Genomic DNA, 26,935 nt, shown 5'->3' with positions numbered 1-26,935 from the left:
GACATTATCAGACAGGAAGCAGTCATATCTGTGTCTCGGCTAAGCTCCACTAAACAGCTTACTACTAGACATTCTCAGACAGGAAGCAGTCATCTGTGTCTGACCTAAGCTCCTCTAAACAGCTTACTACTAGACATTCTCAGACAGGAAGCAGTCATATCTGTGTCTCAGCTAAGCTCCTCTAAACAGCTTACTAGTAGACATTCTCAGACAGGAAGCAGTCATATCTGTGTCTCAGCTAAGCTCCTCTAAACAGCTTACTACTAGACATTCTCAGACAGGAAGCAGTTCATAAAGTTAAAGGTTAAAGTCCGCTTTGAGTGAGAAACTTTTCCAGTCCTTTGTAATCCCCACCTCCACCCTTACAGATTGTTCAGTCTGCCTGCTGGTTTTGACTGTGCGGTGATGAGTCCAGTAGCCAGTTGTATGGTTCTACAGAGATGAGCCTTTAGCTTGTAGTAACAGTAAGAACTCTAATAGGGGCTTAGCACTGAATATTCATACATACATTACAACCTACAGTACTTTTGGTTCCTGTGTCCCGTTCATGGTTGCCATTCTGTGACGATCATGTTATATTATACTATAATAATGTTAGATTAATTTATTACATCCCTTAGTTACACTCACTTCTCCTGTCCCCCTGTTTCTCTATTGGCTCGGCCTGTTGTAGGGGCGGGGAGATTAGACAATGATTAGGTTCAATAAAGTATTGCATGTTAATGTTGAGTTAACGTTTGACCAGGCTGGATGGGGCAGTAGTGATCACACTACAGTCGAAGGAGTGAAACGGGAACTCTTAAGTAAGGTATGTCTCTCCCTCTTCCTCTCTCACTCTTTCTCTCCCTATCTCTCTGTCTTTTTCTGTGTCATCAATGTTGAGTTGAAGCCTGTATCTATGTTGGTTACTTCTGTTTTCTATATGCGTGTTTAATATTGAGCATTTTCCATTAGGGGATTTCTTTTGGGGTGTGTGTTGTGATCTTGACTTGACTTTGCCAGGGCCTGTGTGTATATATGGCATCTTGAAGTCTGTGTTATTGAGCACCACTGTCCTGGGGCCACTGTGGCTTCTGGGCTCTGGTTTCTGGGTCAGACACAGGGGCCTGGGTTTGATCAGTCTGGTCTAGTCTGGTCTGGTCTTGGGGGCAGAAAGACACTAAATGTCACTCAATGTCGGCCTTCTAGAGACAGGCCTACATCAGGCCTCACACAAAGTTTGAAAAAATGCATTCTACAGGTTGAGATGAATCTGTTTTTATAAAGGAGACATGTCCCAACATGTCAGAGTAGTGTGTTTCCTTTAGTCCTCCTTTAGTCCTTTAGTCCGGTTTGCTGTGTTCTGATCCCCATGTGTTGAGCATGATTAGTTATGGCGATTCTGGCGTGTGTCAGTCAGCCAATCAGTCAGTCAGCAGGGACAGAACTCCTGGTGACACAGTGACTAACAGAAGACAATTTGTGTTTTAGGAGAAGGTCGTAGAAAAGGTCGTAGCAGTAGGTAGATAGTGAGACAGGTAATGGAAGTTCTATGTAGACACCACAGGCGGCTGGTGGAACCTTAGTTGGGGAGGACAGGATCATAGTAATGGCTGGCATGGAATAAATGGAATGGTGTCGAACACATCAAACACATGGTTTCTATGTGTTTGATACCATTCACTCCATTCCAGCCATTATTATGAGTCATCCTCCCCTCAGCAGCCATCTGAGGTAGGGGAAATGAAATGGAGTGTGGAGCATATCGTGCTGTGAGCGAAGCAAAGGTCGTCTGCAGCGGCAAGCCTCAAAGTCACATTCACACTCTTAATGTCCCCCATCACCTCTCTCTGCCCTCTGCAAGACTGGTCATACACATAGACTCACACATACTGGACACACTATAGACTCATGTACTGGACACACTGTAAACTCACAATACTGGACACACTATAGACTCATGTACTGGACACACTATAGACCCACACGTACTGGACACACAATAGACTCATACGTCCTGGACACACTGTAGACTCACATGTACTGGACACACTATAGACTCACATGTACTGGACACACTATAGACTCACACGTACTGGACACACTATAGACTCACACATACTGGACACACTATAGACTCACACGTACTGGACACACTATAGACTCACATGTACTGGACACACTACAGACTCACATGTACTGGACACACTATAGACTCACACATACTGGACACACTATAGACTCACACGTACTGGACACACTATAGACTCACATGTACTGGACACACTATAGACTCACATGTACTGGACACACTACAGACTCACATGTACTAGACACACTATAGACTCACATGTACTGGACACACTATAGACTCACATGTACTGGACACACTATAGACTCACATGTAGTGGACACATTATAGACTCACATGTACTGGACACACTATAGTCTCACATGTACTGGACACACTATAGACTCACACGTACTGGACACACTATAGACTCACATGTACTGGACACACTATAGACTCACACATACTGGACACACTATAGACTCACATGTACTGGACACACTACAGACTCACATGTACTGGACACACTATAGACTCACATGTACTGGACACACTATAGACTCACATGTAGTGGACACATTATAGACTCACATGTACTGGACACACTATAGACTCACATGTACTGGACAGACTGTAGACTCACATGTACTGGACACACTATAGACTGACATGTAAAACACACTGACACAGATAGAGAATCAGGTAAAACACACTGACACCAATAGAGAAACGGGTAAAATTGTCACGTATACTCCCTCTCCGGCCTCGGAGAGGGAGGCTGCTGATTATCCCCCACACCTGTCACCATCGTCTCACACACCAGCGCATCATGACACTCACCTGTACTCCATCACCTCCTTGATTATCTTCCCTATATCTGTCACTCCTCTTGGTTCTTTCCTCAGGTGTTGTTGACTCTGTTTCATGCCGGTGCGTTGTTTGTGTTTCGTGTTTATTGTTTTGTTTATTTAATAAAACATTCACTCCCTGTACTTGCTTCCTGACTCTCAGCGCACATCGTTACAAAAACACACTGACATAGATAGAGAAACAGGTAAAACACACTGACACAGACAGAGAAACAGGTAAAACACACTGACACAGACAGAGAAACAGGTAAAACACACTGACACAGACAGAGAAACAGGTAAAACACACTGACACAGACAGAGAAACAGGTAAAACACACTGACACAGACAGAGAAACAGGTAAAACACACTGACACAGACAGAGAAACAGGTAAAACACACTGACACAGACAGAGAAACAGGTAAAACACACTGACACAGACAGAGAAACAGGTAAAACACACTGACACAGACAGAGAAACAGGTAAAACACACTGACACAGACAGAAAAACAGGTAAAACACACTGACACAGATAAAGAAACAGGTAAAACACACTGACACAGACAGAGAAACGGGTAAAACACACTGACACAGATAGAGAAACAGGTAAAACACACTGACACAGACAGAGAAACAGGTAAAACACACTGTACAGATGCACATTCTGTTGAGGTGTAATATATCTACTCTGTTGTCGTTGTACATAACAGAATGTCCTGTAGCCTGTCATGGAGACGTGTACATAACAGAATGTCCTGTAGCCTGTCATGAGGACGTGTACATAACAGAATGTCCTGTAGCCTGTCATGGAGACGTGTACATAACAGAATGTCCTGTAGCCTGTCATGAAGATGTGTACATAACAGAATGTCCTGTAGCCTGTCATGAAGACGTGTACATAACAGAATGTCCTGTAGCCTGTCATGAGGACGTGTACATAACAGAATGTCCTGTAGCCTGTCATGAAGACGTGTACATAACAGAATGTCCTGTAGCCTGTCATGAAGACGTGTACATAACAGAATGTCCTGTAGCCTGTCATGAGGACGTGTACATAACAGAATGTCCTGTAGCCTGTCATGAGGACGTGTACATAACAGAATGTCCTGTAGCCTGTCATGGAGATGTGTACATAACAGAATGTCCTGTAGCCTGTCATGAGGACGTGTACATAACAGAATGTCCTGTAGCCTGTCATGAGGACGTGTACATAACAGAATGTCCTGTAGCCTGTCATGGAGATGTGTACATAACAGAATGTCCTGTAGCCTGTCATGAGGACATGTACATAACAGAATGTCCTGTAGCCTGTCATGGAGATGTGTACATAACAGAATGTCCTGTAGCCTGTCATGAGGACGTGTACATAACAGAATGTCCTGTAGCCTGTCATGGAGATGTGTACATAACAGAATGTCCTGTAGCCTGTCATGGAGATGTGTACATAACAGAATGTCCTGTAGCCTGTCATGAAGACATGTACATAACAGAATGTCCTGTAGCCTGTCATGAGGACGTGTACATTACAGAATGTCCTGTAGCCTGTCATGGAGATGTGTACATAACAGAATGTCATGTAGCCTGTCATGAGGACGTGTACATAACAGAATGTCCTGTAGCCTGTCATGAAGATGTGTACATAACAGAATGTCCTGTAGCCTGTCATGAGGACGTGTACATAACAGAATGTCCTGTAGCCTGTCATGGAGATGTGTACATAACAGAATGTCCTGTAGCCTGTCATGAGGACGTGTACATAACAGAATGTCCTGTAGCCTGTCATGAGGACGTGTACATAACAGAATGTCCTGTAGCCTGTCATGAAGATGTGTACATAACAGAATGTCCTGTAGCCTGTCATGAGGACGTGTACATAACAGAATGTCCTGTAGCCTGTCATGGAGATGTGTACATAACAGAATGTCCTGTAGCCTGTCATGAGGACGTGTACATAACAGAATGTCCTGTAGCCTGTCATGAGGACGTGTACATAACAGAATGTCCTGTAGCCTGTCATGGAGATGTGTACATAACAGAATGTCCTGTAGCCTGTCATGAGGACGTGTACATAACAGAATGTCCTGTAGCCTGTCATGAGGACGTGTACATAACAGAATGTCCTGTAGCCTGTCATGAGGACGTGTACATAACAGAATGTCCTGTAGCCTGTCATGGAGATGTGTACATAACAGAATGTCCTGTAGCCTGTCATGGAGATGTGTACATAACAGAATGTCCTGTAGCCTGTCATGAGAACGTGTACATAACAGAATGTCCTGTAGCCTGTCATGGAGATGTGTACATAACAGAATGTCCTGTAGCCTGTCATGGAGATGTGTACATAACAGAATGTCCTGTAGCCTGTCATGAGGACGTGTACATAACAGAATGTCCTGTAGCCTGTCATGGAGATGTGTACATAACAGAATGTCCTGTAGCCTGTCATGAGGACGTGTACATAACAGAATGTCCTGTAGCCTGTCATGGAGATGTGTACATAACAGAATGTCCTGTAGCCTGTCATGGAGATGTGTACATAACAGAATGTCCTGTAGCCTGTCATGGAGATGTGTACATAACAGAATGTCCTGTAGCCTGTCATGAGGACGTGTACATAACAGAATGTCCTGTAGCCTGTCATGGAGATGTGTACATAACAGAATGTCCTGTAGCCTGTCATGAGGACGTGTACATAACAGAATGTCCTGTAGCCTGTCATGGAGATGTGTACATAACAGAATGTCCTGTAGCCTGTCATGAGGACGTGTACATAACAGAATGTCCTGTAGCCTGTCATGGAGATGTGTACATCAAAATGCTGACGTTTTGATTGTGTGTGTTATGGAGTATATTTACATGTTAGTCATTTAGCAGACTCTATTATTCAGAATGACTTACAATAAGTGCGTTCATCTTAAGACACTGTAGCTAGGTGAGACAACAACACATCACAATGGTATCAGGTACATTTTCCCTCAACAAAGTATTTATCAGCAAAGTCTGTGCTAGTGGAGAAAGAGAAGTACCTTTTTGGGGGGGTGGGGTTTCAGATGTTTTCGAAAGATGGACAAGGACTCTTCGGAAAGTATTCAGACCCCTTGACTTTTTCCACATTTTGTTACGTTACAGCCTTATTCTAAATGGATTAACTACATGTTTTTCCTCATCAATCTACATTACAATCCTTATTTACATAAGTATTCAGGCCCTTTGCTATGAGACTTGAAATTGAGCTCAGGCGCATCCTGTTTCCATTGATCATCCTTGATGTCACGTTCTGACCTTAGTTATTTTATTATGTCTTTGTGTTAGTTTGGTCAGGGCGTGAGTTGGGGTGGGTAGTCTATGTTCTTTTTTCTATGTTGTGTTTATGTGTTTGGCCTGGTATGGTTCTCAATCAGAGGCAGGTGTCGTTCGTTGTCTCTGATTGAGAATCATACTTAGGTAGCCTGTTTGCCCCATTTTAGTTGAGGGTGATTGTTTTCTGTCTCTGTGTCTTCACCAGACAGAACTGTTTCGTTTTTCGTTTCTGTCTATCACTTTGTTATTTTGTATTTTCGTGTTCAGTGTCTTTTCATTAAAACATGACGAACACCTACCACGCTGCACATTGGTCCGATCTGTCATACTCCTCATCAGAGGAAGACAAATTTCGTTACACTTGAGATGTTTCTACAACTTGATTTGAGTACACCTGTGGTAAATTTAATTGATTTGACATGATTTGGAAAGGCACACACCTGTCTATAAAAGTTCCCACAATTGACAGTGCATGTCAGAGCCAAAACCAAGCCATGAGGTCGAAAGAATTGTCCGTAGAGCTCAGAGACAGGATTGTGTCAAGGCACAGATCTGGGGAAAGTTACCAAAACATTTCTGCAGTGTTGAAGGTCCCCAAGAACACATTGGCCTCCATCATTCTTAAATGGAAGAAGTTTGGAACCACCAAGACTCTTCCTAGAGCTGGCCGCCCGGCCAAACTGAGCAATCGGGGTAGAAGGGCCTTGGTCAGGGAGGAGACCAAGAATCGAATGGTCACTCTGACAGAGCTCTAGAGTTCCTATGTGGAGATGGGAGAAACTTTCAGAAGGACAACCATCTCTGCAGCACTCTACCAATCAGGCCTTTATGGTAGAGTGGTCAGACGGAAGCCATTCCTCAGTAAAAGGCACGACAGCCCGCTTGGAGTTTGCCAAAAGGCACGTAAAGACTCTCAGACCATGAGAAACAAGATTCTCTGGTCTGATGAAACCAAGATTGAATTCTTTGGCCTGAATACCAAGCGTCACATCTGGAAGAAACCTGGCAGGATCCCTACAGTGAAGCATGGTGGTGGCAGCATCATGCTGTGGGGATGTTTTTCAGCGGCAGGGACTGTGAGACTAGTCAGGATCGAGGCAAAGATTAACGGTGCAAAGTACAGAGAGATCCTTGATGAAAACCTGCTCCAGAGCGCTCAGGACCTCAGACTGTGGCGAAGGTTCAGCTTCCAACAGGACAATGACCCTAAGCACACAGTCAAGACAACGCAGGAGTGGCTTCGGGACAAGTCTCTGAATGTACTTGAGTGGCCCAGCCAGAGCCTGGACTTGAACCCGATCGAAGATCTCTGGAGAGACCTGAAAATAGCTGTACAGTAACACTCACCGTCCAACCTGACAGAGCTTGAGAAGATCTGCAGAGTAGAATGGAAGAAACTCCCCAAATACAGGTGTGCCAAGCTTGTAGCATCATACCCAAGAAGAATCCAGGCTGTAATCGCTGCCAAAGGAGCTTCAACAAAGTACTGAGTGAAGTGTCTTAATACTTATGTAAATGTGATCGTTCCGTTTTTTATTTGTAAGAAATTAGCAAAATGTTCTAAAAACCTGTTTTCACATTGTCATTATTGGGTATTGTGTGTAGATGAATGATTTAATCCATTTTAGAATAAGGCTGTAACGTAACAAAATGTGGAAAAAGTCAAGGGGTCTGAATACTTTCCGAAGGCACTGTGTATATATATATATATATATATTTGTAAGGTTGACAGGTGTGTGGGTGTGTGTTGTGAATCCTCATGAGTGTTTATAGTGAAGGAGTGTCAGTAGAGATAAGAATTGGCTCTCAGTAGAAGTATTCTGTTCCTCATATCTGTCTCTGTCTCTCTATGACTGTGCTGCTGTTGGGGCAAGGAGGAGCTCACAGACGGACACTATTTCAATCTACAGTATTACACACACACCTTTAGGGTGGTTTTACTCTCTCTGTTCACCTGCCCTAAACTGTTGTATCAGGCTCTGAGGTCACTGTCAGGTCATGGGGGGGTCTGACACCTGAGTGTCCTTTCACTAACGAATGAGTCATGTCTGGAGGGGGAGGGGGGTGATGGTCATCCAGTCATATTCAAAGGGAATACTTCCTCTAGATAGCCTAGCTACCTGTCCCCTCTGCCCCTAGAGCTTAACACTCCCATGTATAGTCAGTCATGGCTGACCCTGGCTCAGATTTTTCTAACCAGGAGGCGGGGCTTTCTGGTTGAGTGGGAGGAGTCCTACACATGAAGGCCATTGACTTCCCCATCAGCTCAAAGTCTGTCTGATAACGAGAGAGATAGTGTGGTCCTGGCAGGGGACAGTTGGACTACAGTACACTCCCTTAGTGGATCCCTGTTAGTGATACTAAGATAGAGCCTGTTTGCCCTTGACTCTAGTCCTTCAAGTGAATTAGTAACAGACTCTACTACCAGGGAATGTGCTGAAAAACGAACCACTTCTCACCACTGGTGGACCCCTACACACACACACAAACACACACACAAACACTGGTGCACTGTAGTCATAGTGCCAGGGAGGAAAAACAAAACGTGCACACAGGTGGGGCCAGGGGGGGGGCCCAGGGACGAGTTTGGGAAGCCCTGACCAACACAACCTCTCATTGACAAAGAAAGGCCTTATTACAGTCTACCTCTGTGTTTTCTAATCCTCCTCCACCCCATCCTCTCCCTCTCCTCTTCCTCCTCTCCTCCCTGAAGCTCATCATGGCACATCCCACAATGCACCTGCTGCTGCTCAGCCTCCTCATCGCCACCGTGAGTTTGAGTTGTATACTGTATTACTCTACATACATGAACTCTTACATTGATATTTGACTGTCACTGTTTGAGGAGTGAGACTTCTCTGGGTTCTGTTCCGGTTTGTTTCTGCAAGGTGAGCTTTGGCTCTGGTTGGCTTGGAAACGAGCCACAGGGCGTTGTGCCGCCCTCTGTGACTTATTAGCGTTACTGAAAGATTGAATGAAGGACAGACGCACAGGCTCACGCAGACCAGACAGTCTCCTTCAGTGGGAATCTGTAGAGTCGGTCAATGAGTAACTGTCCTTCTGCAAGGAGAGAGAGAACCGCATGCTGTAGTGTTTTGTCCTTGAGAACACCAAGGGTTTTACATTTTCATTACAGCCTGGCACACCGGATTCAACTAATCAAGGTGTTCATTTATAGTTGAGTGATTGAATCAGGAGTGCAAGTACTGGGCTGGTGCAAAAATGTGCAACTCTGGAGCTTTTCAACGACTGGAGTCCAGGAACACTGGTCTACTGTATATTCATCACGTGTTGTGATAGGCTGCTGGGAAAGGCCTGGAGAAGGGACCACTGGAGAACAAGGTTCTAGACATACCAGAGGGGACACCTGTACCCTACGCCCTCTACCAGGTAACACACACACACACACACAAACACGCACCTGTTCCCTTAATTTCTGGTCTTTGTATTAATACATTCTCCCTCCGTCTGCAGTTCCAATCGTCCCACCTCGAGGTTGATGGGTTCAGATTGACAGGAGAGACTGAAGGAAAGATCAGCATCTCAGAGGACGGCTGGCTCTACCTGGAACAGACCCTGGACTGGGCCCACACACAGACACATACTCTGGAGGTGACACACACACACACACACACACACACACACACACACACACACACACACACACACACACACTGACACACATACACACACACACTGTAGAAGTTAACACACACACACACACACACACACACACTGTAGAAGTTAACACACAATGTAGAAGTTAACACACACACACACTGTAGAAGATAACACACTAGAAGTTAACACACACTGTAGAAGATTACACACACACACACACACACACACACACACACACACACACACACACACACACACACACACACACACTGTAGAAGTTAACACACACTGTAAAAGATAACACACACACACTGTAAAAGATAACACACACATACACTGTAGAAGTTAACACACACACTGTATAATTTAACACACACTGTAGAAGATAACACACACCCACACTGTAGAAGATAACACACCCACACACACTGTAGAAGTTAACACACTGTAGAAGATAACACACACTGTAGAAGTTAACACACCCACACTGTAGAAGATAACACACACTGTAGAAGATAACACACACACACACACACTATAGAAGTTAACACACACTGTAGAAGTTAACACACACACACACTGTGGAAGATAACACATACACACACTGTAGAAGTTAACACACACTGTAGAAGATAACACACACTGTAGAAGATAACACACACTGTAGAAGTTAACACACACACACTGCAGAAGTTAACACACACTGTAGAAGTTAACACACACACACACTGTAGAAGTTAACACACACTGTAGAAGATAATACACACACACACACTGTAGAAGTTAACACACACACACATACACACTGTAGAATTTAACACACACTGTAGCAGATAACACACACTGTAGAAGTTAACACACACTGTAGAGGTTAACACACACACACTGTAGAAGATAACACACACACACAGACTGTAGAAGTTAACACACACAGACACACTGTAGAAGATAACACTCAGACACACACTGTAGAAGTTAACAAACACACACACACACTGTAGAAGTTAACACTCACAGACACACACTGTAGAAGTTAACACACACACTGTAGAAGTTGACACACACAGACACACACTCTAGAAGTTAACACACACACTGTAGAAGTTAACACGCACACACACACACACACTGTAGAGTTAACAGACACACACTGTAGAAGTTAACACACACAGACACACACTGTAGAAGTTCACACACACACACACACACACACACACACACACACACACACACACACACACACACACACACACACACACACACACACAGTAGAAGTTAACACACACACACACATACTGTACAAGTTAACACGCACACACACACACACTGTAGAAGTTAATACATAGACACACACTGTAGAAGTTATCACACACACTGTAGAAGTTAAAAACTTCTTCAGGATCGGTGGGTCCCCTGCGGGACTGTTGAGCTAACGTAGGCTAATGCGATTAGCATGAGGTTGTAAGTAAGAAGAACATTTCCCAGGACATAGACATATCTGATATTGGCAGAAAGCTTACATTTTGCACTGTCCAATTTACAGTAGCTATTACAGTGAAACCATGCTATTGTTTGAGAGTGCACAGTTTTGAACATGAAAAGTTATTAATAAACCAATTAGGTACATTTGGGCAGTCTTGATACAACATTTTTAACAGAAATACAATGGTTCATTGGATCAGTCTAAAACTTTGCACATACACTTCTGTCATCTAGTGGCCAAAATCTAAATTGCAGTTGGAATAAAACACGATGGTCTTTCTCTTGCATTTCAAAGGTGATGGTACAAAAAAATACAAAATAATGTTTTTTTTTGTTGTTGTATTATCTTTTACCGGATCTATTGTGTTATATTCTCTTACATTCCTTTCACATTTCCACAAACTTCAAAGTGTTTCCTTTCAAATGGAATCAAGAATATGCATATCCTTGCTTCAGGGCCTGAGTTACAGGCAGTTAGATTTGGCTATGTCATTTTAGGCTAAAATTAAAAAAATGGGTCCGATCCTGAAGAGGTTTTAAACACACACAGACAAACACTATAGTAGTTAACATACACAGACCACACAATGTAGTAGTGTTACAGGAATTAAATTCCTCTGTTTTAATACCCAATTAAAATCAAACACTCTGTCAATTCATAAGTATTTGTATGACCCTTATTTGTATAAAATGGACAGAGCCCAGTCTTAAAGTCAACCAGCAGCTTTTATTCACGAGAGTACTGCACCTTACACATTTTACCACAGGTTATAAACTGAAAATGACGTCATTAGTTTTAGTACCAGCCCGTGTCATCTCCGCTCTAGTACAATGTCTGTATGGTTCTCACATCGTCTCTCCCTATTAAGATGATACATGACCGAGCCTAGGCCAGCTGGTGTAGATAAGCCTTCTAGCCAGTCTGGCTATAAGTTCATTCATTTCTACCATGGTACAGACAGTCATTGTTCTAATTCTTGATTATATTTGCACACATTATATTCAGTACTAAGATTAAAAATAAAATTCATGCATATACAGTAACATAATAGTATTCTGATTAGTACATATACAGTAACTGATTAGTCAGTCCTGATTGAAATGTATACATAATTAGTCATCATTGATAAAAATTCCCTTAACAAGTAGTTAACATACACAGACAAACACTATAGTAGTTAACATACACAGACAAACACTATAGTGGTTAACATACACAGACCACACAATATAGTAGTTAACATACACAGACCACACACTATAGTAGTTAACATACACAGGCCACACAATGTAGTAGTTAACATACACAGACAAACACTATAGTAGTTAACATACACAGACCACACAATGTAGTAGTTAACATACACAGACCACACACTATAGTAGTTAACATACACAGACCACACAATGTAGTAGTTAACATACACAGACCACACACTGTAGTAGTTAACATACACAGACCACACACTATAGTAGTTAACATACACAGAACATACAATGTAGTAATTAACATACACAGACCACACACTATAGTAGTTAACATACACAGACCACACACTATAGTAGTTAACATACACAGACCACACACTATAGTAGTTAACATACACAGACCACACACTATAGTAGTTAACATACACAGACCACACAATGTAGTAGTTAACATACACAGACCACACACTATAGTAGTTAACATACACAGACCACACAATGTAGTAGTTAACATACACAGACCACACACTATAGTAGTTAACATACACAGAACATACAATGTAGTAGTTAACATACACAGACCACACACTATAGTAGTTAACATACACAGACCACACACTATAGTAGTTAACATACACAGACCACACAATGTAGTAGTTAACATACACAGACCACACACTATAGTAGTTAACATACACAGACCACACAATGTAGTAGTTAACATACACAGACCACACACTGTAGTAGTTAACATACACAGACCACACACTATAGTAGTTAACATACACAGAACATACAATGTAGTAGTTAACATACACAGACCACACAATGTAGTAGTTAACATACACAGACCACACACTATAGTAGTTAACATACACAGAACATACAATGTAGTAGTTAACATACACAGACCACACACTATAGTAGTTAACATACACAGAACATACAATGTAGTAGTTAACATACACAGACCACACACTATAGTAGTTAACATACACAGACCACACAATGTAGTAGTTAACATACACAGACCACACACTATAGTAGTTAACATACACAGACCACACAATGTAGTAGTTAACATACACAGACCACACACTATAGTAGTTAACATACACAGACCACACAATGTAGTAGTTAACATACACAGACCACACACTGTAGTAGTTAACATACACAGACCACACACTATAGTAGTTAACATACACAGACCACACACTATAGTAGTTAACATACACAGACCACACACTGTAGTAGTTAACATACACAGACCACACACTGTAGTAGTTAACATACACAGACCACACACTATAGTAGTTAACATACACAGAACATACAATGTAGTAGTTAACATACACAGACCACACAATGTAGTAGTTAACATACACAGACCACACACTATAGTAGTTAACATACACAGAACATACAATGTAGTAGTTAACATACACAGACCACACACTATAGTAGTTAACATACACAGACCACACACTATAGTAGTTAACATACACAGACCACACACTATAGTAGTTAACATACACAGACCACACACTATAGTAGTTAACATACACAGACCACACACTATAGTAGTTAACATACACAGACCACACACTATAGTAGTTAACATACACAGACCACACAATGTAGTAGTTAACATACACAGACCACACAATGTAGTAATTAACATACACAGACCACACACTATAGTAGTTAACATACACAGACCACACACTATAGTAGTTAACATACACAGACCACACACTATAGTAGTTAACATACACAGAACATACAATGTAGTAGTTAACATACACAGACCACACACTATAGTAGTTAACATACACAGACCACACACTATAGTAGTTAACATACACAGAACATACAATGTAGTAGTTAACATACACAGACCACACACTATAGTAGTTAACATACACAGACCACACACTATAGTAGTTAACATACACAGAACATACAATGTAGTAGTTAACATACACAGACCACACACTATAGTAGTTAACATGCACAGACCACACACTATAGTAGTTAACATACACAGACCACACACTATAGTAGTTAACATACACAGAACATACAATGTAGTAGTTAACATACACAGACCACACACTATAGTAGTTAACATACACAGACCACACAATGTAGTAATTAACATACACAGACCACACACTATAGTAGTTAACATACACAGACCACACACTATAGTAGTTAACATACACAGACCACACACTATAGTAGTTAACATACACAGACCACACACTATAGTAGTTAACATACACAGACCACACACTATAGTAGTTAACATACACAGACCACACAATGTAGTAGTTAACATACACAGACCACACAATGTAGTAATTAACATACACAGACCACACACTATAGTAGTTAACATACACAGACCACACACTATAGTAGTTAACATACACAGAACATACAATGTAGTAGTTAACATACACAGACCACACACTATAGTAGTTAACATACACAGACCACACACTGTAGTAGTTAACATACACAGACCACACAATGTAGTAGTTAACATACACAGACCACACACTATAGTAGTTAACATACACAGACCACACAATGTAGTAGTTAACATACACAGACCACACACTATAGTAGTTAACATACACAGACCACACACTATAGTAGTTAACATACACAGACCACACACTATAGTAGTTAACATACACAGACCACACACTATAGTAGTTAACATACACAGACCACACACTATAGAAGTTAACATACACAGACCACACACTATAGTAGTTAACATACACAGACCACACACTATAGTAGTTAACATACACAGACCACACACTATAGTAGTTAACATACACAGACCACACACTATAGTAGTTAACATACACAGACCACACACTATAGTAGTTAACATACACAGACCACACACTATAGTAGTTAACATACAGATGATACAAGTTAGTATTTGATGTCCATCCATGTCATGGATGTGGACAGACAGGTGGAAACTGCCCACTAGGGGCAACAGTGAGTGCTGTTACCTTCAAGTAGGTTTGGGCAATGTGGAAGGGGATGGTGGATGGGCGTAAGCATCTGCCTCTGATTCAAATCAAATCAAATCAAAGTATATTTGTCACACGTGCCGAATACAACAGCTGACCTTACAGTGAAATGCTTACTTACAGGCTCTAACCAATAGTGCGGGAAAAAAAAGTTGTGTGTGTGTAGGTAAGTAAAGAAATAAAACAACAGTAAAAAGAAATTTGAAAATAAGAGTGGCAAGGCTATATACAGACACCTGTTAGTCAGGCTGATTGAGGTAGTATGTACATGTAGGTATCGTTAAAGTGACTATGCATATATGATGAACAGAGAGTAGCAGTAGCGTAAAAGAAGGGTTGGTGGGTGGTGGGTGGTGGGACACAATGCAGTTCTCCTCTTCTCCTCTTAGCCAATGTGCGGGAGCACTGGTTGGTCGGGCCAATTGAGGTAGTATGTACATGAATGTATAGTTAAAGTGACTATGCATATATGATAAACAGATTAGCAGCAGAGTAAAAGAGGGGTTGGGGGGGGCACACAATGCAAATAGTCCGAGTAACCATTTTGGTTACCTGTTCAGGAGTCTTATGGCTTGGGGGTAAAAACTGTTGAGAAGCCTTTTTGTCCTTGACTTGGCACTCCGGTACTGCTTGCATTGCGATAGTAGAGAGAACAGTCTGTGGCTGGGGTCTTTGACAATTGTTAGGGCCTTCCTCTGACACCGCCTGGTGTAGAGGTCCTGGATGGCAGGCACCTTAGCCCCAGTGATGTACTGGGCCGTACGCACTACCCTCTGTAGTGCCTTGCGGTCGGAATCCGAGCAATTACCGTACCAGGCAGTGATGCAACCAGGATGCTCTCGATGTTGCAGCTGTAGAACCTTTTGAGGATCTCAGGACCCATGCCAAATCATTTTAGTTTCCCGAGCGGGAATAGGCTTTGTCGTGCCCTCTTCACGACTGTCTTGGTGTGTTTGGACCATTCTAGTTTGTTGTTGATGTGGACACCAAGGAATTTGAAGCTCTCAACCTGCTCCACTACAGCCCCGTCAATGAGAATGGGGGCGTGCTCGGTTCTTCTTTACCTGTAGTCCATAATCATCTCCTTAGTTTTGGTTACGTTGAGGGATAGGTTGTTATTCTGGCACCACCCGGCCAGGTCTCTGACCTCCTCCCTATAGGCTGTCTCGTCTATGTCGGTGATCAGGCCTACCACTGTTGTGTCATCTGCAAACTTAATGATGGTGTTGGAGTTGTGCCTGGCCATGCAGTCGTGGGTTAACAGGGAGTACAGGAGGGGACTGAGCACGCACCCCTGGGTAGCTTCAGTGTTGAGGATCAGCGTGGCAGATGTGTTGCTACTTACCCTCACCACCTGGGGCGGCCCGTCAGGAAGTCCAGGATCCAGTTGCAGAGGGAGGTGTTTAGTCCCAGGTTCCTTAGCTTAGTGATGAGCTTTGAGTGTACTATGGTGTTGAACGCTGAGCAGTAGTCAATGAATAGCATTCTCATATAGGTGTTCCTTTTGTCCAGGTAGGAGTGTGGAGTGCAATAGAGATTGCATTATCATTCCAAAGGTTGCATGTTCAAATCCAGCAGTAGAAAGTTGTTTCAGATTTTTTTTTTATTAAGCCTATCCCAAACCTTAACCCTTACCTTAACCATTCAGAGTTAATGTCTAACCTTAACCCTTACCTTAACCATTCAGAGTTAATGTCTAACCTTAAGAATTTGGAGTTAATGCCTAAGCTTAACAATTCTGACTTAATACCTAAACTTAACCTTAAACACATCCAAATTTGACATTTGGAACAACTTGGATGAACGTCTAATTCTGATGTGAGACTGTGAGAGCTGGTAGGACACACACACAGACATACACACACTGTCGATTCACAGATCTGACAAGTACCTGCATGCACACACATACACAATGTCATTTAGTATAGACCAACACACACATCCCAGCTTCATGTTGTTGTTGTTGTTGTTGTTGTAGCTGGAGGCCTTAGTGGGTTCAGAACCAGTAGAAGGTCCAGTCATCATCACCATCAACGTGTTGGATGTCAACAACCACGCCCCGTCCTTCAACCAGACTGACTACATCGGCATCGTCAGGGAACGTACCCCCGCAGGTCTGTCTGCCTGTCACTCTGTCTGTCACTCTGTCTGACTGACTGTTTGTCTGTCTGTGTGTGTGTTCATTATGTGTGTGTGTTGTAGGTGTTCCATTTGCGCGTGTGTTTGCTACTGACCTGGACGACCCAGAGTCTCCCAACGCCCATCTGAGTTACACCCTGGTCTCCCAGATCCCCAACAGAGACAACACCTTGTTCTTCGAGATCAACAGCAACACAGGAGAGATTTCTACTACTGCCGAGGGTAACACACACACACACACACTCCCGGAGATCCTCAAAGTGCACACACATAGATCATCCCAGATGTTGTGGTCTCTAATCTCATCCTGTATGAGTGCTAATCTGTGAGTTCTGCATCCTTTAATCTCACACCAACCCAGATCACCACAACTCAACTCTCATGCTCCAGATTAACACATCAGATTAACACATGCTTGGTGTCAGATTGACCACGTGATTATGTTACTGATTACAGCTGTGTGTGTGTGTGTGTGTGTGTGTGTGTGTGTGTGTGTGTGTGTGTGTGTGTGTGTGTGTGTGCTCCTGCAGGAGAGCGTCTGCTGAAGGCCAGAGAAAGTGTTATTCATTCCAGAGGAGGGGACTTCAGTGATTCTCTGAAGAAGAGGTTTGATGACTACTGCACCCCCACAGGGGACATCCCTTATGAACTCAACCCCTTCTACAGCTGTGTGCAGAGAGCAGGTCTGTGTGTACTTCACTATATTTACTTGTAGTTTAAGATTAAACTATAAAATCACTATTGTCAGGTAAACCTGACCAAGATGGTCCAAATAGATAGATGATTGAGCCCATAGCAGACCACAAGGGGGGAGGATAAAGAGAAAATGAGGAGGGCATTTCAGAGAGGATGCAAATAGAGCAGAGCATATGCAGACACTTGGAAACATGTCAGGCAGAGAGAGAGAGGGGGGGGGGGGGATAAAGAGAGAGATAGGGATAGAGAGAGTGAGAAGGATAGAGAGAGTGAGGGATAGAGACAGAGGCATAGAGAGCGAGGGATAGATAGATTCATTCAAGTGATTAAAGCTGATTATGAGGTTAATGGTGTGATTGAGAGGCTGCTGAACAGAACCTCCTCTACATAATGTTGTTGAGTTCAGCTGTGGCCACTGGCCAGAGCAGCCTGACCTCTCACCTCTGACCCCTGTGTTATCACACAGAGAGCCCCGAGGCCACGCTCAGATATTCCCGTATAGTACACTACTACTAGTACACTACTTTTGTCCAGGGCCCTACGTTTGGCCAGTTCAGACATACAGGGCGACAGTCAAACACAGTGTGCCATATGGGAAATAAGGAATCATTTGGGCCTGTCTTCTTCGGTGGTGCCTGTGTATTGACTGTGAATGGTCCTGTTTCTTCCTCTGTGGTTGTAGAGTCTCGGAGGCTGAACCCTCTGGAAGACCCAGACTTCACGCTGATTGTTCGTGTGGAGGACATGGGCGGGGAGTCGGTGAACGCTCTCAACGGTAACACGAGGGTTAAAATTGTCGTGCAGGAGAACCTGTGGGTCAATCCTGGACCGATCAACCTCAGAGAACAGTTGAAAGGGATATACCCCATGCCCATCGGCAAGGTACAGCAGGGGTGGAAATCACACTCACACAATCACTATAGGTGCCCCAGTACTAAGGAAACTGTTTAGAAAACACTAAGGACCTAAAGAGACTGTTTAGAAAACACTAAGGACCTAAAGAGACTGTTTAGAAAACACTAAGGACCTAAAGAGACTATCTAGAAAACACTAAGGACATAAAGAGACTGTTTAGAAAACACTAAGGACATAAAGAGACTCTCTAGAAAACACTAAGAACCTAAAGAGACTGTTTAGAAAACACTAAGGACCTAAAGAGACTGTTTAGAAAACATTAAGGACCTAAAGAGACTCTCTAGAAAACACTAAGGACATAAAGAGACTCTCTAGAAAACACTAAGGACCTAAAGTAGACTGTTTAGAAAACACTAAGGACACAAAGAGACTCTCTAGAAAACACTAAGGACCTAAAGAGACTGTTTAGAAAACACTAAGAACCTAAAGAGACTCTCTAGAAAACACTAAGAACCTAAAGAGACTGTTTAGAAAACACTAAGAACCTAAAGAGACTGTTTAGAAAACACTAAGAACCTAAAGAGACTGTTTAGAAAACACTAAGGACCTAAAGAGACTGTTTAGAAAACACTAAGAACCTAAAGAGACTGTTTAGAAAACACTAAGAACATAAAGAGACTCTCTAGAAAACAGTAAGAACCTAAAGAGACTGTTTAGAAAACACTAAGAACCTAAAGGAGACTGTTTAGAAAACACTAAGGACATAAAGAGACTCTCTAGAAAACACTAAGGACCTAAAGGAGACTGTTTAGAAAACACTAAGGACATAAAGAGACTCTCTAGAAAACACTAAGGACCTAAAGAGACTGTTTAGAAAACACTAAGAACCTAAAGAGACTGTTTAGAAAACACTAAGAACCTAAAGAGACCCTCTAGAAAACACTAAGAACCTAAAGAGACTCTCTAGAAAACACTAAGAACCTAAAGAGACTGTTTAGAAAACAGTAAGAACCTAAAGAGACTGTTTAGAAAACAGTAAGAACCTAAAGAGACTCTCTAGAAAACAGTAAGAACCTAAAGAGACTGTTTAGAAAACACATAATCAGCATGCATACCTTAAATTTGATCTCCTATTGACATCACTGCATGATTAAAGGAAAACGTTACATATAAAGCAGTAAAGATACAGGACATATCTATAGCTGTCTCTCTCTCTCTGTCTGTCTCTCTCTGTCTGTCTGTCTGTCTGTCTGTCTGTCTGTCTGTCTGTCTGTCTGTCTGTCTGTCTGTCTGTCTGTCTGTCTGTCTGTCTGTCTGTCTGTCTGTCTGTCTGTCTGTCTGTCTGTCTGTCTGTCTGTCTGTCTGTCTGCCTGCCTGCCTGCCTGCCTGCCTGCCTGCCTGCCTGCCTGTCTGTCTGCCTGCCTGCCTGCCTGCCTGCCTGCCTGCCTGCCTGCCTGCCTGCCTGCCTGCCTGTCTGTCTGTCTGTCTGTCTGTCTGTCTGTCTGTCTGTCTGTCTGTCTGTCTGACTGTCTGATGTCTCCCTGCAGGTCCAGTCTAATGATCCCAGTGCCTTCTACAGGCTGGTACAGAAAGAACGGGAGCTGACGTTCCCCTTCAATGTCACGGAGGAAGGAGACATTCTGCTGACTGAGGAGCTGGACAGAGAGGACAAGGCCATGGTAACCAGCTAGTCCTCCTCATCACAATCACTATCTAACACTCTGGTCCCAAGCAGCATTATTTAATGGAGTACTGTCCATCACTGGATAGTTCACATAAAAATAAATGTGAACTAAAAACTAAAAAATAAATGTGTGTGTGTGTGTGTGTTCCAGTACATCCTGGTGGTGTTTGCTGAGGATAGCTATGGTAACCAGGTAGACCCTCCCCTGGAAGTGCAGGTGGTGGTGGACGATGTGAATGATAACGCTCCAATCTGTGAGGAGGAACTCAGTGTGTTTGAAGTGCAGGAGAACGAACCCACAGGTAACTAACTACTGGATGTGTGTGTGTGATAGGTTGGAGATGTGTGATTCACTACACAGCCAGAAGTATATGGACACCCCTTTAAATTAGTGGATTCGGCTATTTAAGCCATAGCAGCAAATGGGGGACCAACTCAATATTAATGCCCATGATTTTGGAATGAGATGTTTGACGAGCAGGTGTCCACATACTTACTTTTACATTTCATTGACCCTGATGTGCATTCCATAAATGTGTGAAAAGTCTCGTATCTTGTGACTTTGATGTTGGGACTGTGTTGTGACTGATGTTAGGACTGTGTTGTGACTGATGTTAGGACTGTGTTGTGACTGATGTTAGGACTGTGTTGTGACTGATGTTAGGACTGTGTTGAGACTGGTGTTAGGACTGTGTTGAAACTGGTGTTAGGACTGTGTTGTGACTGGTGTTAGGACTGTGTTGTGACTGGTGTTAGGACTGTGTTGTGACTGATGTTAGGACTGTGTTGAGACTGGTGTTAGGACTGTGTTGAGACTGGTGTTAGGACTGTGTTGTGGCTGGTGTTAGGACTGTGTTGAGGCTGGTGTTAGGACTGTGTTGTGACTGGTGTTAGGACTGTGTTAAGGCTGGTGTTAGGACTGTGTTGAGACTGGTGTTAGGACTGTGTTGAGGCTGGTGTTAGGACTGTGTTGTGACTGATGTTAGGACTGTGTTGAGACTGGTGTTAGGACTGTGTTGAGACTGGTGTTAGGACTGTGTTGTGACTGGTGTTAGGACTGTGTTGAGGCTGGTGTTAGGACTGTGTTGTGACTGGTGTTAGGACTGTGTTAAGGCTGGTGTTAGGACTGTGTTGAGACTGGTGTTAGGACTGTGTTGAGACTGGTGTTAGGACTGTGTTGAGACTGGTGTTAGGACTGTGTTGAGACTGGTGTTAGGACTGTGTTGAGACTGGTGTTAGGACTGTGTTGAGACTGGTGTTAGGACTGTATTGTGACTGGTGTTAGGACTGTGTTGAGACTGGTGTTAGGACTGTGTTGAGACTGGTGTTAGGACTGTGTTGAGACTGGTGTTAGGACTGTGTTGAGGCTGGTGTTAGGACTGTGTTGTGACTGGTGTTAGGACTGTGTTAAGACTGGTGTTAGGACTGTGTTGTGACTGGTGTTAGGACTGTGTTGAGACTGGTGTTAGGACTGTGTTGTGACTGGTGTTAGGACTGTGTTGAGACTGGTGTTAGGACTGTGTTGAGACTGGTGTTAGGACTGTGTTGTTATATTAAAGGTATGTGTGTTCAGAGCTGAAGCATTCTAATAGTAACTCATATAACTTGTATGATTGGTTCCTCTGGGTTCCAGGCAGCCCAGTCGGACATCTGATGGTGCATGATGCTGATGATGACAACACACCCAACGCACTGCTCTCCTATTCATTGGTGACCCAAACCCCTTCCTCCGTCTTTACCATCGATGGCATCAGCGGCCGCATCCAGACCAAGCAGATGCTCCAACGCAGAGATGCAACAGAGTACCACCTCACTGTCAGAGTAAACGACCCAGGTACATGCACACACACACACTTGACCTTTGTCTAAAAGTTTGAACAGCACAGACACGTGTTTGCTTCAATGGGCCCTCATATACTGTTGTGTGTCTTCGTCAGGTTTCAGCACAGAATGTAAGGTCCTCATCAAGGTTATCGACATCAACAATGAGCTGCCCATCTTCGAGATGAATGACGTGAGACATACCTGAGACACACCTGAGTTTCATAGATGCTTTAGTTGGTATGGGTTGTTGACCTGTGACCTTTAATACTCTCTCTCTTTCTCTCTCTTTGTCTCTCTTTCTCGCAAACATTCTCTCTCCCTCTCTCTGTCTCTCTCCCTCCCTCTCTCTCTCTCTGTCCCTCTCTCTGTCTCTCTCTCTGTCTCTCTCTCTCTGTCTCTCTCTCTCTGTCTCTCTCTCTCTCCCTCTCTGTCTCTCTCTGTCTCTCTCTCTCTCTGTCTCTCTCTTTCTCTCTCGCTCCCTCTCTGTCTCTCTCTCTCTGTCTCTATCTGTCTCTCTGTAGTATGGTAGTCACAACCTGTCTGAAGACACAGCTCTAGGCCACACCCTCCTGACAGTGAAAGCCACAGACGCTGACGACCCTGGAACAGGAAGCTCCCGCATCGAGTTCCACATAACCGCTGGCAACGAAGATGGAGTTTTCGCCATGGAGACAGACGACAATGGGGAGGGCAGGCTTGTTGTTGCTAAGGTAACTTCATACTGGAAAACACCTACGAAAGGTCAGATTTTGATAGGTGATGATAAAGATGATAAGCTGATCCTAGATCTATGGTTGTATTGATTATTAAAGGAAACGTCCACCAGCAGGCTGAAACAAACCCACAAAAACGCTTCCATTTTGCTCTAGAATGCTCACAGACCTCTCTCTCCCTTCCTCCCCATCTGCCTCCCTCCCCCTTCCCCTCCCCCTCTCTTTCCCTTCCTCCACCCTCCCTTCCTCTCCCCACTCTCCCTTCCTCCCCCTCCCTTCCTCTCCCCTCTCTCTCACTTCCTCCCCCCTCTCTCCCTTCCTCCCCCCTCCCTTCCTCCCCCTCTCTCTCCCTTCCTCCCCCCTCCCTTCTTCCCCCTCTCTCTCCCTTCATCCCCCCTCTCTCCCTTCATCCCCCTCTCTCTCCCTTCCTCCCCCCTCCCTTCCTCCCCCTCTCTCTCCCTTCCTCCCCCCTCAATCTCCCTTCGTCCCCCTTCTCTCTTCCTCCCTCCCCTCTCTCCCTCCTTCCCGCCTTTTTCTCCAGCCTCTGAACTATGAGACTGCTTCCTCCTATAAGCTACAGATTGATGCTCGTAACCCAGAGCCGCTGGTGAGCGGTCTCGAGTACGGCGCTGAGTCGTCCGCCGTGGTCTTGGTGGCGATCAGTGACGTTGATGAGGCTCCAGTGTTTGACATGGACATTCTGGATGTCACGGTGCCAGAGGACACCAAGGAGGGAGCTACGCTGCTCAAAATAGACGCCAAGGACCCAGAGGGAAAAGAGATACTGTAATCACATTATTTATGAGAGGGACTGATGTTGTATGTGTGTTATGGCTCTGATAGTGTATATTTTGTGCTCTAACTGTGTGTGTATTGTAGGTTCAAGATGGAGGGAGACACTAAGGGTTGGTTGGAGATTGATCCTGCTACTGGAGAGATAAAGATAAAGAATAAAGCTGTGCTGGACAGAGAGATGGTGGAGGCCTTCCAATTTACTGTTGTCGCCTTCGAGAAAGGTGACGAACAGACATATGTATATTTCGGATACTTTTTTGACCCACACACTGCCAGTTTGAGTCCAGGTTAGAGAATATCCATAATGAATAATATCTCTCCACCCCCAGCCAATCCAGAGCTGTCCTCAGAGCGCGAGGTGTCTGTGAGGCTGCTGGATGTGAATGACAATGTCCCCAAGCTGACAGAGAACCAGGCCTTCATCTGTGTGAAGAAGCCCCAGCCTATAGTCCTGACGGCCCTGGACGCGGACGCAGACCCCTTCGGAGCACCTTTCACATTCAGCCTGGCCCAGGGCAAGAAGTCGCCCAACTGGGACCTAAGCGCTGTGGACGGTACACATTTGTTAGACAAGACTACATCTCCTAGAGATCCTGTCGATTAATATGCTCCCGTGCTGATGTGGGATTGTGTCTCTTCCCTTGGTTTCCTGTAGGTACGTCTGCTAAACTGACCCTGAAGAAATCTCCCAGCGAGGACAAAACCTTCCTAATCCCCATCAACATCAAAGACAACGCTGGCATGGGCATCACACAGAAGTTTGAGGGTGAGTGGTTACAGCCAGCTGTGTGTGATAGCACCCATCACACACAAGACCATGTAGCTGTGAGTGGGTGTCTGATGTGTGTGTTCTCCCTACAGTGCGAGTGTGTAACTGCACAGAGCTGGGATACTGTTTCACCGAGCCGGGCGTTCATGCAGGGGTGTTAGGAATGCCCACCACCATCGGAATCCTGGCTGGAACTGTCGGATTCATCGGTGAGTAACAGGCGCTGTTGTTCACTGGTGTTGTTGCTATGCACTGCACTTTAAGGGAAGAGGGCGGAGTGGTACAATCCAGGAACTAAGACCTAACGGTAGCATAAAACGTATTGTTGTTGATAGTTTTTCTGGTTCTTTTTGACTAATCTCTCATGGACAGACTAATCGAGTATCTAACGCAATTATGCAGGATTTTAGTTCTGGGTTTCCGATAATATGTTTTGACTGTTATTGACGGGTGATGTCACTTCCTCCCTAGCCCTGGTCCTGATCATCGCTTTCCATCGTATAAAGAAGGACAACCAGAAGAAAGCCTTGCTGGGAGAAACGGACGCCATTCTCTAGAAACATATGAGATAGCATGTGTTTGTTTAATTGTTATATTTCTGAAGAACAGATCTACTTTGATTGGTTGTATGCACGTTATAAATACTACCTGGTTTCGTCATAATCATGCGCTCATGCAGCTCAATAACTTATTTCCCTTGTCAGTGAATTTTGTCTGTATTTAGAATTTAGACTGTCCATTCTCAGCTAGTGTGTCTTGACTGGCTGTGCACTGTGTGTGACGGTTCAAACACTCCATTTCAAGCTGCTTGCTGTAATTGTGTAGTCTGTTGCTCAGAGACTTTAGTTCACTGTTTGCCCCTGACTGTTGTTTGTGGTTGATACTGTCTTTATACTGATACTCCATGATGTTTTTTTGATGAGGCCTGATATTAGTGAAGATGCTAGCTAGCCGAGGGTTAAATTAGGACGGTTCCACCACTTTAGAATGGGAGAAAGACTGCCTACAGTAAAGAGTAGAAATGACCATGGAAAAACAACCGATGTTGGAGACAGTTCCAACACCTGGTTTTAATTATATTTTAGTTTGTTTTGCAGTCAAAGATAATAGTTCCAGTATAGTTTTCGTTTTTCAGTTCACTCAATTGTTTTTCCAATGTTTGTTTTTATTTAATTTTCATTTCAGTTTTCATTTACTATTATAACCTTGGTGTGTGCAACACAGTAATGGAGAGAGGAGTGGGGAAAATGTCTGTCTGAATAAAGGCTATCTGGACCTACTGCTTTTGAGTAAAATGGTGTGCTTTGGTCTGAGAGAGGAATGGAATATTATGTGTATGTGTGTGTGCTTTGGTCTGAGAGAGGCATGTAATATTATGTGCATGTGTGTGTGCTTTGGGCTGAGAGAGGAATGTAATATGTGCATGTGTGTGTACTTTGGGCTGAGAGAGGAATGTAATTTTATGTGTATGTGAGAAGGTTGTGAGAGGAATGTAGGTGCGTGCTTGTGTATGTTTCTGAAAGGTGAGTGATGAGGTAACTGTAATAACCATTAAAACTTCTCTACTCTGGTCATAACTGCAGAGAAGTCCGCCATGTTGATTGTACAGCAGCAGCTTTTTATACCTCTGTGAAAAGGCTTCTGATGAGGAACATTCATTATAGGTGGTATTTAAGTGGTATAACACCTGAGAATGAATGCATTAGTTTATGTAGGTCTTTCTCCTTCTGCTTGTTTTTGTGTCTACCTGTCATTCTGTCCTCAATGCTACTGAGCTGAATGATGATGACTCGTCTCAAGGAGAGAGAGAAAGAAAGAGAAATAAAGAGAGAAAGAGAGAGGGGGATAGGGAAGAACTGAAGAGTTGTCTTAATGGTACTGGGAG

The 26,935-nt window shown here is 43.6% G+C and overlaps 1 protein-coding gene across 2 annotated transcripts; it reads left to right on the top strand.

Annotated features, from left to right (window-relative positions):
- The first annotated feature begins 676 nt into the window (after positions 1-676).
- LOC110535663 (cadherin-17) lies at positions 677-26,332 on the top strand. Of its 2 annotated transcripts, none has more exons than XM_036966983.1 (19): positions 677-808; positions 8,915-8,971; positions 9,502-9,591; positions 9,676-9,813; positions 17,554-17,689; positions 17,778-17,936; positions 18,245-18,397; positions 19,093-19,292; positions 20,813-20,944; positions 21,101-21,251; positions 22,583-22,783; positions 22,887-22,963; positions 23,295-23,483; positions 24,028-24,272; positions 24,366-24,502; positions 24,611-24,835; positions 24,937-25,047; positions 25,143-25,259; positions 25,522-26,332. In XM_036966983.1, exons 1-19 carry the CDS (start codon positions 692-694, stop codon positions 25,605-25,607), a joined length of 2,721 nt encoding a protein of 906 aa, XP_036822878.1. In that variant the 5' UTR covers positions 677-691; the 3' UTR covers positions 25,608-26,332. The 2 variants fall into 2 exon arrangements, with proteins under 2 accessions (XP_036822878.1, XP_036822885.1); XM_036966990.1 differs by having other exon boundaries at positions 762-803.
- Positions 26,333-26,935: the final 603 nt, after the last annotated feature.

This window comes from Oncorhynchus mykiss, chromosome 3 (assembly GCF_013265735.2).
Source record: "Oncorhynchus mykiss isolate Arlee chromosome 3, USDA_OmykA_1.1, whole genome shotgun sequence".
NCBI classification, from domain to species: Eukaryota; Metazoa; Chordata; class Actinopteri; order Salmoniformes; family Salmonidae; genus Oncorhynchus; species Oncorhynchus mykiss.
This window is presented reverse-complemented; position numbering and strand designations above follow the sequence as displayed.

What these genes read in the sequence shown, in the direction of transcription:
- LOC110535663 (XM_036966983.1), top strand. Translation starts at nt 692, where the DNA reads ATGATTAGGTTCAATAAAGTATTGCATGTTAATGTTGAGTTAACGTTT. An exon ending in CAGGGAACGTACCCCCGCAG is followed by an intron (nt 17,690 to 17,777) that starts GTCTGTCTGCCT and finishes TGTGTGTTGTAG; the next exon opens with GTGTTCCATTTGCGCGTGTG. An exon ending in GGACCTAAGCGCTGTGGACG is followed by an intron (nt 24,836 to 24,936) that starts GTACACATTTGT and finishes GGTTTCCTGTAG; the next exon opens with GTACGTCTGCTAAACTGACC.